This window comes from Schistocerca americana, chromosome 3, assembly GCF_021461395.2.
Source record: "Schistocerca americana isolate TAMUIC-IGC-003095 chromosome 3, iqSchAmer2.1, whole genome shotgun sequence".
Taxonomy (NCBI): Eukaryota; Metazoa; Arthropoda; class Insecta; order Orthoptera; family Acrididae; genus Schistocerca; species Schistocerca americana.
Window position 1 is genome coordinate 470,077,753 of NC_060121.1, and position 15,183 is coordinate 470,092,935.

The 15,183-nt window shown below is 42.2% G+C and overlaps 1 protein-coding gene across 2 annotated transcripts in view; it reads left to right on the top strand.

The window, feature by feature from the left end:
* Positions 1-15,183, top strand: part of LOC124606936 (ubiquitin carboxyl-terminal hydrolase 10-like) — a 138,472-nt gene that overhangs the window by 26,201 nt on the left and 97,088 nt on the right. For both annotated transcript variants that reach the window (XM_047139051.1, XM_047139052.1), the window contains exon 2: positions 4,665-4,812. In XM_047139051.1, the coding sequence (XP_046995007.1) occupies positions 4,665-4,812 (148 nt within the window). The remainder of the gene's footprint in view (positions 1-4,664; positions 4,813-15,183) is intronic.

Sequence of the window (15,183 nt, forward strand, 5' to 3'; positions counted from 1 at the left end):
CAACAATCCCCAATCTTGAAATTCCACACCAGACTGTTACCTTAGCACTATGAAGAGGCTTTTGGTGCAATTCTCTGGGATTATCTGCTGCCCAATACCTGCAGTTTTGTTTATTGACATAGCCGTCTAAATGGAAATGGGCTTCATCTGACATAAGAAACACAACATCATTATTAGAGTACAAAATGTCAAGCATTGATTCACAAAATCGTCTTCGCTGCTCAAAATCACGATCATACAGCTTTTGCATGATCATAATTTTGTATGGGTGAAACTGTAACTCACGGCTTAAAATACGCTGCAACGAACTACGGCTGAGGCCTAAAGTTTGAGCACGACGCCTAGTGGAACGACGCGGGCTTTGCAGCACTGACGCTCTAACATCATCAATGTTCTGTGGAGTAACTGCCGTACGTGTACGCCCTGTAGATTTACCACTTTTGACAGACCCTGTTGTCCGGAATGCAGTCACCCAACGTGATATGGATCTGCGATCTGGAATGGGTCCATCACGCGCTACACCAAAACGTTGTCGAAACAATCGTTGCACAGTAATAAACGATTCATCATTTCTGAAAAACTGTTCCACAGCAAAAACACGATGCTCGACCGTCCACTGCGCCATCTCGTGGCAAACTGGGTGTAATGGCCGACTTGCAGACGGCCGGCAGTGGTCCCCCCTCCTCACCTTTCAATGGTACTACGCAGTTCAAATCCGACCATCCTTTTTGGGCCACCCAGTACTTTCAGGAACGACTTCCTGACACTTAAATCTATACTCGATGTTAACAAATTTCTCTTCTTCAGAAATGCTTTCCTTGCCATTGCCAGTGTACATTTTATATCCTTTCTACTTTGACCATCTTCAGTTATTTTGCTCCCCAAATAGCAAAACTCCTTTACTACATTTTCCTAATCTACATTTCCTAATCTAATTCCCTCAGCATCACCCGACTTAATTAGACTACATTCCATTATCCTCGTTTCGCTTTTGTTGATGTTCATCTTATATCCTCCTTTCAAGACACTGTCCATTCCATTCAACTGCTCTTCCAAGTCCTATGCTGTATCCGACAGAATTACAATGTCATCGGCGAACCTCAAAGTTTTTATTTCTTCTCCATGGATTTTAATACCTACTCCGAATTTTTCTTTTGTTTCCTTTACTGCTTGCTCAATATACAGATTGAATAACATCGGGGCAAGACTACAACCCTGTCTTACTCCCTTCCCAACCACTGCTTCCCTTTCATGTCCCTCGACTCTTATAATTGCCATCTGGTTTCTGAACGAATTGTAAATAGACTTTCGCTCCCTGTATTTTACCCCTGCCACCTTTAGAATTTGAAAGATAGTATTCCAGTCAACATTGTCAAAAGCTTTCTCTAAGTCTACAAATGCTAGAAACGTAGGTTTGCCTTTCCTTAATCTTTCTTCTAAAATAAGTGGTAGGGTCAGTATTGCCTCACGTGTTTCAACATTTCTACAGAATCCAAACTGATCTTCTCTGAGGTCGGCTTCTACCAGTTTTTCCATTCGTCTGTAAAGAATTCGTGTTAGTATTTTGCAGCTGTGACTTATTAAACTGATAGTTTGGTAATTTTCACATCTGTCAACACCAGCTTTCTTTGGGATTGGAATAATTATATTCTTCTTGAAGTCTGAGGGTATTTCGCCTGTCTCATACATCTTGCTCACCAAATGGTAGAGTTTTGTCAGGACTGGCTCTCCCAAGGCCGTCAGTAGTTCTAATGGAATACTGTCTACTCCTGGGGCCTTGACAGTTACATCCCTGTAATAATAGACTGGCCTGCACTGAGTCGTGAGCTGATTCCTATAGAACACCTTTGGGATGTTTTGGAACGCTAACTTTGTGCCAGGCCTCACTGACCAACATTGATACCTCTCCGCAGTGCAGCTATCTATGAAGAATGGCTGCCATTCCCCAAGAAACCTTTCAGCACCTGATTGAACATATGCCTGTGAGAGTGGAAGCTGTCATCAAGGCTAAGGGTGGGCCAACACCATAGTGAATTCCAGCATTACCGATGGAGGAAGCCAAGAACTTGTAAGTCATTTTCAGCCAAGTGTCCGGATACTTTTGATGACATCACATCTTCAAACATGTTATTATAAAACATCTTGTGCCTGATGCATACACAATTTTTCCATTAAATGTCCAGCTGCATGACGGATGACAAGAATGACATGTGAAAAGTAAAAGTTTAAATTACGATGTACACAAATCACCTACTAGACAAGCAGTCTTGTGTACCCTAGTAGGCATGATGTATCATATGGATTCAATGTTGTGGCGATTTGTGTACATAGTAATTTTAACTTTTATGTTTGACATACCAACACTTCATTTGTGTCCTAAGTTGTGCATATGGAGATTTAGTGGAAAGATTTTGTGTGCTTGTGGCACAAGATGTTTATAATAACCTGTGTGAAGATCTGATGATGGTAACGTAGTTTTACTAAAATTGGTCATGCACAATATAGTGTTTTATTGTGATCTTGACAAAGAAGTTTTTCTTCTCCTAAGAAAATCATTGTTTTTGTTTGGGCTGTATAGGTCAAATGAAATATCAGATTCTAATTGTGTGTTAAATTTTGGTTGTTCTTGAGAATTTGTGTGTTATTTTATGATTGTTTGCTTTGCAATGGTGACATTATTCATATTTTGTTTATTTGTCCTTATCCTAAACCCCGTACTTCTTGCGCTTCTCTCATTAGTTTTATTTTATTGCTGTGCTGAAATATTTCGTTTCATTCATATCTTTGTTTGCAGATGTATTTGTGTAGTGACATTGTGGTCTTCATATTCTATATGCTGGAAATAGAGGTGTCCGGCATTCTGGTCCTAATTGTGGTCATGTGTTTGAGGTGTGGATCCTAGTGTGTGTGTGTGTGTGTGTGTGTGTGTGTGTGTGTGTGTGTGTGTGTGTGTTTTTCTTTTCTGAACAAAGCTTTGGCTGAAAACTAAATGTGTAGAACTCTTTTTGTTGTGCCTGTCTGCAAGGCAATGTTTCATCTTTGTGGCGAGTAGCACTCTTTCCCCCTGGAGTTACCATATTTTACTATAATTATTAGATACAGCTGCAGCATGTCATGCTAATTCGTGCCAGTAACTGCTAGTTCCATGAAACTAAATCAGAGTAGTCAGTCGTGAGATGACATGACTCATTTTCATCATTAGGTGTACACTTTGTGAAGCCCATATGCTGATATTGATGTTTGATGACAGTTCCACACAATTGAAATAGTAGTAAAAAGATTTCAGGAAAGCTACCTATTTGCTGTTGCCTTCTTTATTTGTTAAAAGCTGCCACTGTAATGCTCCACATCAACCTTCTTACCTATATGAAATTTTTATATTGCGTTATTATTGGCAGCTGAGGTGCAAGTTCTTTCCTGGAACATGCTTCAAAGATCTCCCCCCCCCCTCCCCCCTCCACTACATTCTGTCTGGTTTAAATATTACATCCATATATTGTGATTTTGTAGTTCAGGAAGTAGAACATGAAAATCTTAATCTAGTGTTATTTGAATAATCAAAAACAATGTATAATTTAGATAAGTTCTTTCTTATAATTTATTAGAGGTCTTTTGTTTCTTTGTTTGGGGACATACTTGTAACTATTAACCAAATTATAGGCTGTGCCATGTAAGAAAGTGATGACTCCATTTATATTCAATATTATAACAATAAAAAAAGTTAAAGGCTAAAGTGAACTTACTGTGTCATTGCTCTTGCATTGTGTGCTGATGTTGGTAATTTGTTGATGTTGGTCATTGCAGTGGGAGATAAGAATTGATTATATTTGTCAATATGGAAAGAGCCAGAATAACTTTTATTGTCGGGTTATTATGAATTGAAAACTAGGTCAGCTGGCACGCTTACATATAGCACAGTCCAAGGCCTCAGTTAGGTTGGAATGTGACAATTTGCGAGAGAGTTGGAGAAGCCAACAAATGCGAATGGAAGGAAACTAGATTTGTTAACTAGCTATCTTGTAGTATTACGGGAGACCTAGTTTAGGTTGGAATATGACAATTTGCTTGTGAGGTGTCAAAGTCAACGAATCCCAACAAAAAATATATTTGCCGTAATACATTAATGTTTAGGGTAGCCTGAAATAAATATTCGTCAGTGCAATAATCTACTTGTATGTCTGATTTTGCTGAAATTCCAACCTAGTAGAACAAAATACCAGCTCCTTTATTTATGAATGGTAGGAAATAATGAAAGAGCGTTCTGATTGGTTACCATGAACCAACTTACGATTCGCCGTATTCAGTTCCCATTGTTCATCGTAAGAGTTGTTATCAATATCGGCACGCAATGCAACAGCTGTGGACACTGTAAGTGAACTTTTACCAAATTCAAATAAGCATTCTGTTTTACTTTTCAATGTGAAGATGGGTGAGAGCAGAATTTTCAGTTTCTTTATGGTCATTTTCATAAATATTTTATAAAAAAGAAATCTTGTAAGAAGTATCGTGGATTTCTCTGCAACAGACTGAAATATATTTAAGCAATATGCTTCCCATTATTCCTAATGTTTTGCTTTAATTATTTCTATCTTTTCTGATTAAATTAAATGAATAATGAATAGCAGTTGGCAAGTTTCTATTTGAATACATTTTAATTTTTACAGGAGTTTGAATTCCTTGACCTGACGGACATAGATGAAGATGAACGGAAACATTTACACCAAGTGCTTTACAGTGCAGATCCAAGCCTACAGTTACCCTGGGATACTCCAGAATATGAATGTCATACTGACAACACACCACAGCATTATGGTATGCAACCACGAAATTTAAAATAGTGTTCATCAATTTTGATCATTACAGATTATTTCATTAAGATTTATTTGCACGTATAAGATGTAAACACTTAGTGAAAGGAGAGGATTTAAGGCTTGTGCATACTTCCTTTGTAAAATCTGATATTGCCCTTGTGATAAGTCATCACAGGATTTCACCTATTTGATGGTATTACTGTTGGTCATTAGTGGGATTATGTTAAAATATTGTCATAGCTGAGGAGCCAAACCTTGAGTATTGCCACCATGTGAAGAACATTAGTGCAGGAGTGAAGAGTAAAAAGTTCAATCTGCCAAGCCATCTGTTGCCAGGCTGTGAGTTACGCCATAAGGTGTGCTGAGACAGTACATTGCTATCCATGAGAAAGACAAAGCTGCAGGCATATGTTGCACCTAGCGCGCAGTTTTAAGCTGGCAATAATTTTTATTACTTGTCTTTGGGTTTTTATCATTTACTGTAAAACAGTTGTCAGTTTTGTACATTCAAATTTTGAAATTAAGATAGACAATAGTATGAAATTTGTATATAGCAGATTTAAAACACTTAACAAGGAGTTGTAAGTCGCAGTCAGTACACAATTTCTTAATAATACTATTTTTTAGACATTATGCCTCTTGGTATTATTGTATGATGTGTGTGGCTGGGTTATCAGAGGGATATGATACCACAGGTCTGATTTGGGATTATTAGCTTGAAAGTGACTATTACTGTTGTGGAGCAAATGAAATAGAGAAAGTCATTGGTGGTATAGTGTAAATAAAAATACAGTGATGAACAATAATAGCAATAATATACACACATGTCAGTGTGTACCTACAACTTCTTCTATTTCAGTTCACTCATAAAATAAAGGATTGAGACTTTTCACAGAATGAAACAAAATTTGTATTCACATGTCATAGAAATTTGTCACTTGTAACAACCAACTGGTGATAGTAGCTAGGAAATGAAATCATTGTCTTTGGGAAACTAGTCTCTGATTTCTGTGCCAATTCTTTCCTTCTAATACCTGTGCCACTTCAAGACAGCTGTGCTTTAGCCTTTCAGTGAAGACCAAACACTGTCATTTGGGGGGGGGGGAATCTGTATAGTCACAAATTTTTGTACAGTGGTAGAGGGAGTGTTGCAAACAATGTACTAAAAACACTGACTGGTGGAGTGTGAGCATGCGAGTGGGTGGGAGGAGGGGGGCTTGTAAAGGTCACTTTTAGGTTTTTCTTCAATATTTCGAAAACCTCAGCTTCTAGTGAAAATGTTTTCCAATAAAAAATTGAACTGCATTAAATTTCCAGTATAAAAGTTCCTATTCATTTTTTCTCCAGGACTAATAGTTTCCATGATGCCGGAGATAGAAAAATCTCAGATTATTAAAAATAGTGTTCCAATGGTATAAAACTGATATTTGTCGAATGAAGTGGGTAAGACCAAATATTGAATGTGTGTACTGCGTGTGAGTGCAGTAGAACTGTATTACGGGATAAATTGTATTCTGGGGATGTAATAGGGTGGAAGGAGGGGTTGGCTGTTTGAAGCATGAGAAAAGATAGGTCATTGAATTGTGGTGCACTTCCGTCCTTCATAGATCTGCAAAATGAAAAGCGAGCAGTGGCAATCTTCCAGTCTCTCCACTGCACTAAGTTGCAAAGAAGCAATTACAGGGTATTTCACAAAGTTATACGGAACGTTCCGCAGGTGACAGCATTGTCCCAGTGGTCTCTTCTGAAGTAAAGAATTACTGCAAGATGGAGAGATACGAACGAAAAATGTTTCTTCCTGTGAATGTGCTGTGGAAGGAAAATAGGCTAAGAAACAAGGGGAGGGATACTACCTGCAATACGTAGTTTGCTCTATGACTGACAGGGAGTCCTTTTCGGCAGCAAAGCCATTATTCATTGTTGAGCAGTTTGAGGACAGGTTTGGGGAAATATCAGCAATTTTGAAAAAGGTCAAGGAGATGGTGTGTTAATGTGTTTTGAAATCCTATGTTCCCCCTCACATGTAGTGCTTCAAATGCATGAGATTTTTGCACTTGTTTCCACATTCTGATGCCACTCCTGTCTGGTGGGAACTGTTGATGTCAGTTGCACACGAATTCACCTTGTGCTGTCCACCTGCTCTTACGATCTGTATGGAGCACCATTTATCCTGTTCACCAGACATCACAGTCTTCCAAAGAGAAAAGAAAATGCAAGAAATACAAAATGCTTAACCGATTCGTGTGTCTGAAGCCCAAGAAGAAATAAGATGGATTACATCCTGTACATACAATGACAGTCTTTGCTACGGTTACAGGTACATCATCATCATCATCATCATCATCATCATCATCCTCTCTGGCGACATTACCCTCACCCTCATGCCTTCTGTGTTGGGTCTTTGGGATCATTCTATTACCCCCCCCCCCCCCTCCCCCTGGTGGCTAGGGCCCCCCCCCATCCTACTGTTTTACCTACACCCACTTTCGAAGTGATGACTCACAGAACTAATGGAGATGTTGATCCCCAACCCCCAGCTGGTGAAACAATGCCCTCCTCCTGGCTCTCACCAGGAAGGGGTCCTTTGGGATGCTCCCCTCCCAGGATTTTGCTGATCTGCAACCAGATACCGGCCAGCTGGTGAAGGAGCCACAGGTTGCTGGTGGTAGGGTTTCACATTCCTCCTCTGTCCCTGAAACTATGGAGACAAACCCTTGCAAACATTGCAGTTATGCAAGGAGAAGAGGGACAAAAAGGAGAACTCAAAGACAAAGGAGGTTCCGGTGGTCTGCTATGCGCCCAGAACGTGCCTGTACCTACTTTGGAGCAGTGGCGAGTTCATGGTGGCCCCTGTGGCACTAACCCCCCAAACAACCTGCTTCAGGACCAATGTATATTGATGCCTATCCTCGCAGTCGTTGGCAGCAGGTGACCCTGGGGCATGATGTGTCTCCTTGGTCCCTTCACACTCCCACAGGATGCTGGTGGTGTGATCCTCCTGTGGAACTGTAGCAGTTTTTTCCATCACCTGTCTGATGTCTCCTATGCGTTTCCCCTTCTTTTTGTATTGCCCTCCAGGAAACTTGGTTTCCAGCACTGCAAACTGCCTACCCTCCACAGCTATTGGGACTATTTTAAGAGTTGAAGTGACTATGACAGTGCATTGTTCAGAGTTTGTTCATGTTCTGGACTTTGTCTATAGCATACACGCACTGCTAAGTAGAATTTTGGAGGCTGTGGCTGTTCATCTGAGAAGGCTTTTGGATTCCACTGTCTGTAATGTATATCTCCCTCCTGATGGTGAAATGTCTGACTTTGCTGCCACTCCCAAATAACACCACCCCATCTCCAGCTCGTTTCGCAGGAGAGCTTCTGTAAAGTTTGGAAGGTAGGAGACGAGGTACTGGCAGAAGTAAAGCGGTGAGGACGGGGCGTGAGTCGTGCAAGGGTAGCTCAGTGGTAGAGCACTTGCCCGCGAAAGGCAAAGGTCCCGAGTTCGAGTCTCGGTCTGGCACACAGTTTTAATCTGCCAGGAAGTTTCACATCAGTGCACACTCCGCTGCAGAGTGAAAATCTCATTCTGGGAAGACAGTATGTTGGTGGACTTCAGAGATTGCCTTGGTTGTAGAGATTGCAGATGCATTCTTCAACACCATAGATGACATCCATTGATGGAACACCTCATTGCCTTCAGACAGCTCTGTGCCCATGTCCACCACCTAATAGACGATCGAAACGAGAATTCTGAAACCAGTATGTTGCTACCATTGACTGTGTACCACCTCCTTTGCAGATCTACGGACCCCCCCCCCCCCCCCCCCCCCCCAAGCAAGGGTAGCTCAGTGGTAGAGCACTTGCCCGCGAAAGGCAAAGGTCCCGAGTTCGAGTCTCGGTCTGGCACACAGTTTTAATCTGCCAGGAAGTTTCATATCAGTGCACACTCCGCTGCAGAGTGAAAATCTCATTCTGGGAAGACAGTATGTTGGTGGACTTCAGAGATTGCCGTGGTTGTAGAGATTGCAGATGCATTCTTCAACACCGTAGATGACATCCATTGATGGAACACCTCATTGCCTTCAGACAGCTCTGTGCCCATGTCCACCACCTAATAGACGATCGAAACGAGAATTCTGAAACCAGTATGTTGCTACCATTGACTGTGTACCACCTCCTTTGCAGATCTACGGACACCCCCCCCCCCCCCCGTCCCCCCCCCCCCCCCCCCCCCACTCAGGTGTACCTGGTATCTCTGTGAATGGTATTGTCTGCATTGATCCAGATACTGTTGCTGGACATTATGCTCTGCATTGTGCTTGAGCCTCTGAATCTCAGAACTGTCAGCTTGAATTTCATGTCCCCAAACAGTGGGAGGAACGAATTCATTTACTTTTCATGAAACATCACCAGGAGTCTTATAAAGCTCCATTCAGTGAGTGGGAATTAGTCAGTGCCATAGCCCTTTGCCTTAACATGGCTGCAGGGCCAGATTGCTCCTCAGCTAGATTGCCTCCTCAGCCCACTGCTGGTGTGTCAACACCATGTCATTGCCATTTTTGACCGTATCGGAAGCAAGGGTGAGCTCCCATCTGAGTGACGAGAAAGCATGTTCGTCCCAGTACTGAAACCAGGTAAACACCCTCTTGAGATGGAGAATTGTTGTCCATCACTGATCTTCTCTGCTAGTTACTCTAGCATATAGTGAGTCAATGGCTATGTTGACACCTTGAGTCTTGGGGTCTTTTGACTGCATCCCAGTGTGGCTTTCACCATGACCATTTCACCGCTGCTGGCAGTTTGGTCTGCCTGGAGTCTGCTAACCAGTCAGCTTTTGCATGGTGTAAACACCCAATAGCTGTCTTCTCTGAATTGTAAAAGGTGTACGACACCACATGGCATCTTCACTTCCTTGTTACTGTGCACGAGTGGGATCCCTGGGCGCAACTTCGTATTTTTTCTTGGAAAGTGCTGTTGCACTGTAATTCCCAGGTTCAGTGGTGCTCTTCCTACAGCAAGGCCCGCATACAAGAGAATGGGGTACTGCAGTGCTCTGTATTGAGTGCACCCCTTTTTCTAGTGGCTATCAAAATGTCTAGCTGCAACTGTGGGGTCTACAGTGTCACCATCTCCTTATGCCGACTATCATTGTTCCTGTATTTACTGTTGCTCCTCCATTGTGGGTTTTGCTGAATGTTGACTGCAGGGTGCCATACAAAAGGTAATGTACTGGGCTGTCAATGTTTTCCATTTTTCAGCTGCCAAGACCTGTGTCATGCAATTCTGATGTATTTCCTATCCACAACCAAAACTCTATTGACAACCAGTTGCTGAATGTGGTGTTAACATGGCACCCCCATCTTCACCAACGTCAGCAAATGTGCTGGTCACTCTTTAATACTCTTTGCTGCCCGGTAACACCAGCTGAGGCACAGACAGCTCTACACTTTGGTGGCCTTACAAAACTCTGCTCCTGTCTCATATCGATTAAGGGAGTCTGCCATATGGCTCAGCATTGCAGATGCTGGATTTGGTACACCATTGTTGGGGCCCAGCTTGCAACAGGTGCATTTCAGACCATGCTGTGAACAGCCAAATCATGGAAGCTGGAAGTCGCTCCACTACATGTCAGTTGTCAGCTGCAGCTCAACTATGCAGTACACTTTCGATGCTTCCCTGCTTACGTTTTTGCTGGTGGGGCAATCCACCTCCCACAGCAGCGGCCCAGGACTGGACTCGCCATCACATTTCACACACAGTTGTCCGTTCTGAGCTCCAACTTCCCCCACTGTCAGCACTTGTCAAGGAGCAGTTGTGTGTATACCCCGTATTATGAACACTGTTCTTGGATGTGTTTTGACGTATCATTGGACTAAAAAACTGTTGACCCCAAGGTTTTATGCCACCTGGTCCTGGCCATCCTTGATGCATTTTGAGAAATGGTATACACTGATGGCTGTACTGTTTATGGACAAACCGGTTTTGCCTACTCACATGCTAGGTGCAGTGACCTACACTCCCTGCTGAACAGATTTGGTGTATTCATTGCAGGATTGGTGCCCATCACTGGAGGTGTCAGTCATGACCGTTCTTGTACTGGCGAGACATCCTTAATTTATAAATTACCGTATTTACTCGAATCTAAGCCGCACTTTTTTTCCAGTTTTTGTAATCCAGAAACCCGCCTGCGGCTTAGAATCGAGTGCAAAGTAAGCGGCAGTTCTGAAAAATGTTGGTAGGTGCCGCCACAACTAACTTCTTCCATCGAATTATGTAGCGCTACACAGGTATGCTTTGCAGGCACAAAGATAAATACTGGCGACAAAACCCCTGCGTCAGTAAATTAAAAAAAAAAAAAGGTGGAAGACGAGCTTTTTTTCACCGCCCCGAGTTTCGACCACTGCATTTTCATACATTATCCAACGAAGTAAATACAAATTCCGTATTGTTCATCTTCGAATGTAGCAGCATTTCAGCGTACTACGAAAATCCGACTGGCAACATTATTTGTCTGAATTTTTTCCTACCTGGGACAAGAGATCATTGCTAATAACAACTTTTATGAATTGTGAATCATATGCAGTATTCTCTTCACCATAAGAATAATACGAATATAAACAGTTTGCCATGTATTCTTTGTGTTTGCTGCTATCTCATTTAAATCCTGTCTCCCTAATAAACTACGAAACTAGAGTGAGACAACAGCAAACGCGGAATAATACACATATCATGTCATGTTTATATTCGTATTGTTCTTATGCCTAATAGTGATACAGTCAGAAATGAAGCACGGCAATTGACAAGATTTTTAAATCTAAGATGACTAATTTCTGTACAGAATGTAATGTACTACAGAGGCCTGCAAAGATTTTCAACCGGAGAAAAATTTTCGCTAAACTCTCGTTCAGAACATCTTCTATCATACGCAGTCTATTATTTGGTTCTTGTTGATCATTATCAAAGAAAGCACCAGTGTAAGTAACAGCAAATAGCAAGCAGTCTCTTGCCATTGTTCCGCTAATGAGATGATTCCTCCTTTTTTTTAAAGCGGCGGTTGCGCGCACAAAAGCAAGCCATGCCGCGAGTGGCGGCAGGTCGTAAACACTCATTATCAGAATGCGACAAACAATGCATGACACAGTACAGTAATGAATTTTCAGCTTAGAATGACGTGAACACCTATAACAAAGAGAACGGCACTTGCCAGATCAAAGGAAAATAAGCAATCAATTTAAACCAGACGAAGCACGTGATAAAGGAATGGTACCCATATAAATACGGACGGAGCACCTGACGCATAGCAATGGCTACATGGTAAAGCTTAACTGCTAAGCTTAAAACTCGAACCAAACTACTGTAGCTGTATCGTCATTCATTTGACCTAAATTGTATTACAATGGACCAACTTTGTTTCGATTTGGATGTGCGGCCTAAAACTCTTCTCTCCCTTGGAATTTCGAGTCTTGAATTTCAGGTGCGGCTTTGATTCGGGAAAATTTTTTTTCCTTGATTTCGAGTCTCATTTCGCAGGTGCGGCTCAGATTCGAGTAAATACGGTATAGAGCACAGCAATCAGTCGTCCTTCTCTCTCTCTCTCTCTCTCTCTCTCTCTCTCTCTCTTTACGCAAATCCAGAAATCCAGATTTTGACTAGGGCCTAGCCATTATCAATGCGCTATTTTCTAATCTCGATGCATGTTAGTTCCCTGTTGTTCGGGTGTCACAGTTCTTTGAATATTCAAACCACCTAATTTTTGTTTGCCACTTCCTATCCTACCGGTAGCTCTAGTTCAGGTTGACTCCATTCTCAGCTATCCGCAGACCCAGGAGAATGGTATTCCACCGGGTTCCATATTAAGTATCCTTTTCCTCTTTGCTATTGGTAGATTTGTGGCCTCTGTCAGACTGTTGTTCACCCCTGCTCTGTATGTCAATGACTTCTGTATCTGGGCTATTTCCCACTCGGTGGCCTGTGTGGAGTGACAGCTCCATTCTGCCGTCCTACACAGAATCTTATGCAGTTTTCAATTCTCTCCCTTGAAATGTGCATTTATGTCGCCAAAGTATGAATCACCTCGATCCAGAGCTCTACCTCAACACCCAGTGCCTGACTTGGTCCCCCAGTTCTGTTACTTGAGTCTTCTGTTTGGTAGTAAGCTTACTTTGTTGCCCCATATGTGCCTTCTGAAGCTTGGCTGTTTCCAAAAACTCAGCTTCCCTGCCCACACTTCTTGGGGTGCTGATCTTTTGAGTTTTTTTCCACCTTTTTCACATCTTAGTTCTGTCCTGCTTGGACTAAGGTTGTCTAGCTGATGGCTCTGCTGTTGCTCCCCTTGGGCATGGTCGACCATAGTGGTATCTGTTAGGTCACCAGTGCCTTTCGCACTATCCCTGTGAATAGTCTTCTGGTTGACACTGGCATCCCCCCCCCCCCCCTTTTCATTTGGTGGTCCCAGCTCCTGGTTTCCTGTGCCATTGCTATCCGCTCTTTCCCTGCTCCTCTTTTTGGGGCCCTCACCTGCCCACTGCCTTCCCTTAGCTGCGTTGGGCTCCACTTCGCTTCTCTCTATCAGAATGTCCATCTTCCCTCTTTGTTCTGTCCCCATGTTCTGCCAGGTTTGCCAGTGCTCCACAGCATTTTTATTTGCCACCATTCAGCTGACATACATTTTTACTCCTCCTTTTTCTCCATTTTTTGCATTATATAGAGGTTTAATTGGCATATTTTTATGTGTATTGTTCTGATTTTATTGATTCTCCTCACCGTGGATGAGATGGTATAATGTGGACACTTAAACATGGCAGTTTTGTGTGGCGGGTGTTTTGAACTGTGGTTGTGTTAAATACTGGTAGAGGGCGGGCCTGAACTACCTCATTTACAACAGTTTGCAGTGGCATGGTACCTGTTACTGAATGCGTTGTGTAGTGGATTGCTCGTTGTTTTCATTTATAATTTTGAAATGAGTGAAAAGACCAATCCTGGCTCATCACAGAGTTAGATTACAGTCCTCTTGAAACCAGAAGGGCTGAGTGGTCCCTGTGACCATATGTTAGTTATGGTTTCCCAGAAACACATAACATGGCTGGAGGGTGGCTGCCGTGCAAGTGTGTTTCTCTGCACCACTCCTTGCTCTTCCAGTGGTCATAATTTTAGTTTGTTTGCATTTGTGGCTGACTTCTAGTTTATAGCATGCGCACTTTGCGCTGAAGTGACCAGGAAACGAGACCTCACAGCGGAATTCGACCATGCCGAAAGTCTTCCCTGTGTGCAAATAGTTACTTTTCATACTACTTCTACTAGTAAATATCTTGTCTGTAGTGTTGTGAGGTATGGACCGTGTGGCTATGAATGCCCACGAAAGGTCACAATCAATATTTCAGGTTTCCTAGTTAACGAATTAAGTGGGAAACAAAAATGTCGAGTAACCCCTAGAAGCGCTCTGTTCATCAGCAGGAAAATGCTGGGGCTTCTGAACAGAAACAATTTGTTGAGAGCTTAACTAGAGCTACGAGAAAGGAAAAAAAAAGCAAAAACCATTTCAGATAAATACTGCATAAGTTTTTGCAAAACCAAACTTTCCTGTCAGAGTTATCAATCACTTTTTAAAAAATAGTCATTTTCTCAAATCACTGAGGTTTGTCTTCAAGCACATAGGGTGACAACCTTTTAAATTTGTATGTTTAATCATTAAATAAAATTATTTGCATGATTTGCCAAAAATCGATGACCCACATTGTTTGCCAGCAAGAGGATTCCTTTCAATCCTCCATGTGAAGATATTTTCACTTACTGTCCTGCTGACGGATACAATGCATCTCCTTGTCTGGTTTTAGGCATATTTGTGCCCTTCTGTTGGCATCTAATGCAATTCACCAGTCAAGGCGACTTTATTCAATTCTTTAAGCATTTAGTGACTTCCAGTACATATGCTTATGCATGTACCCTGTTACATGTGGCAAGGAGCTGGTAATTGTAGATTATATGGATGCTCAGTTGTTATTGTCATTGTTCAACATTAAAATTAATGAGTGACTGGTTGCATTGTGGTTTGACTTCCTGCTGAAATGATCCAGTTATTGACAGTGATGTCAGTCTATTGTCCAGGCAGATGAGACACATGAGAGGATTCTACTGAATTGAGATACTTCCTCCACACTTGATGCAGCATGTGTAAAGACCAGTGCCTGCATGATCTTGGAGATAGGTTGTACTGGTCATTGACAGCTCACAATCTGACTCCAGTCAGATGATGTGCTTTGAGCATTGTGTACTTGAATGTCACACTGGTGGTCAGTATTGGGGCCACCAGCAACCCCATATGGTGATGCCGAACTAGTCCATTCAGTGTGCTGACAGGAGGGCTTGTTCTCCAAAACAG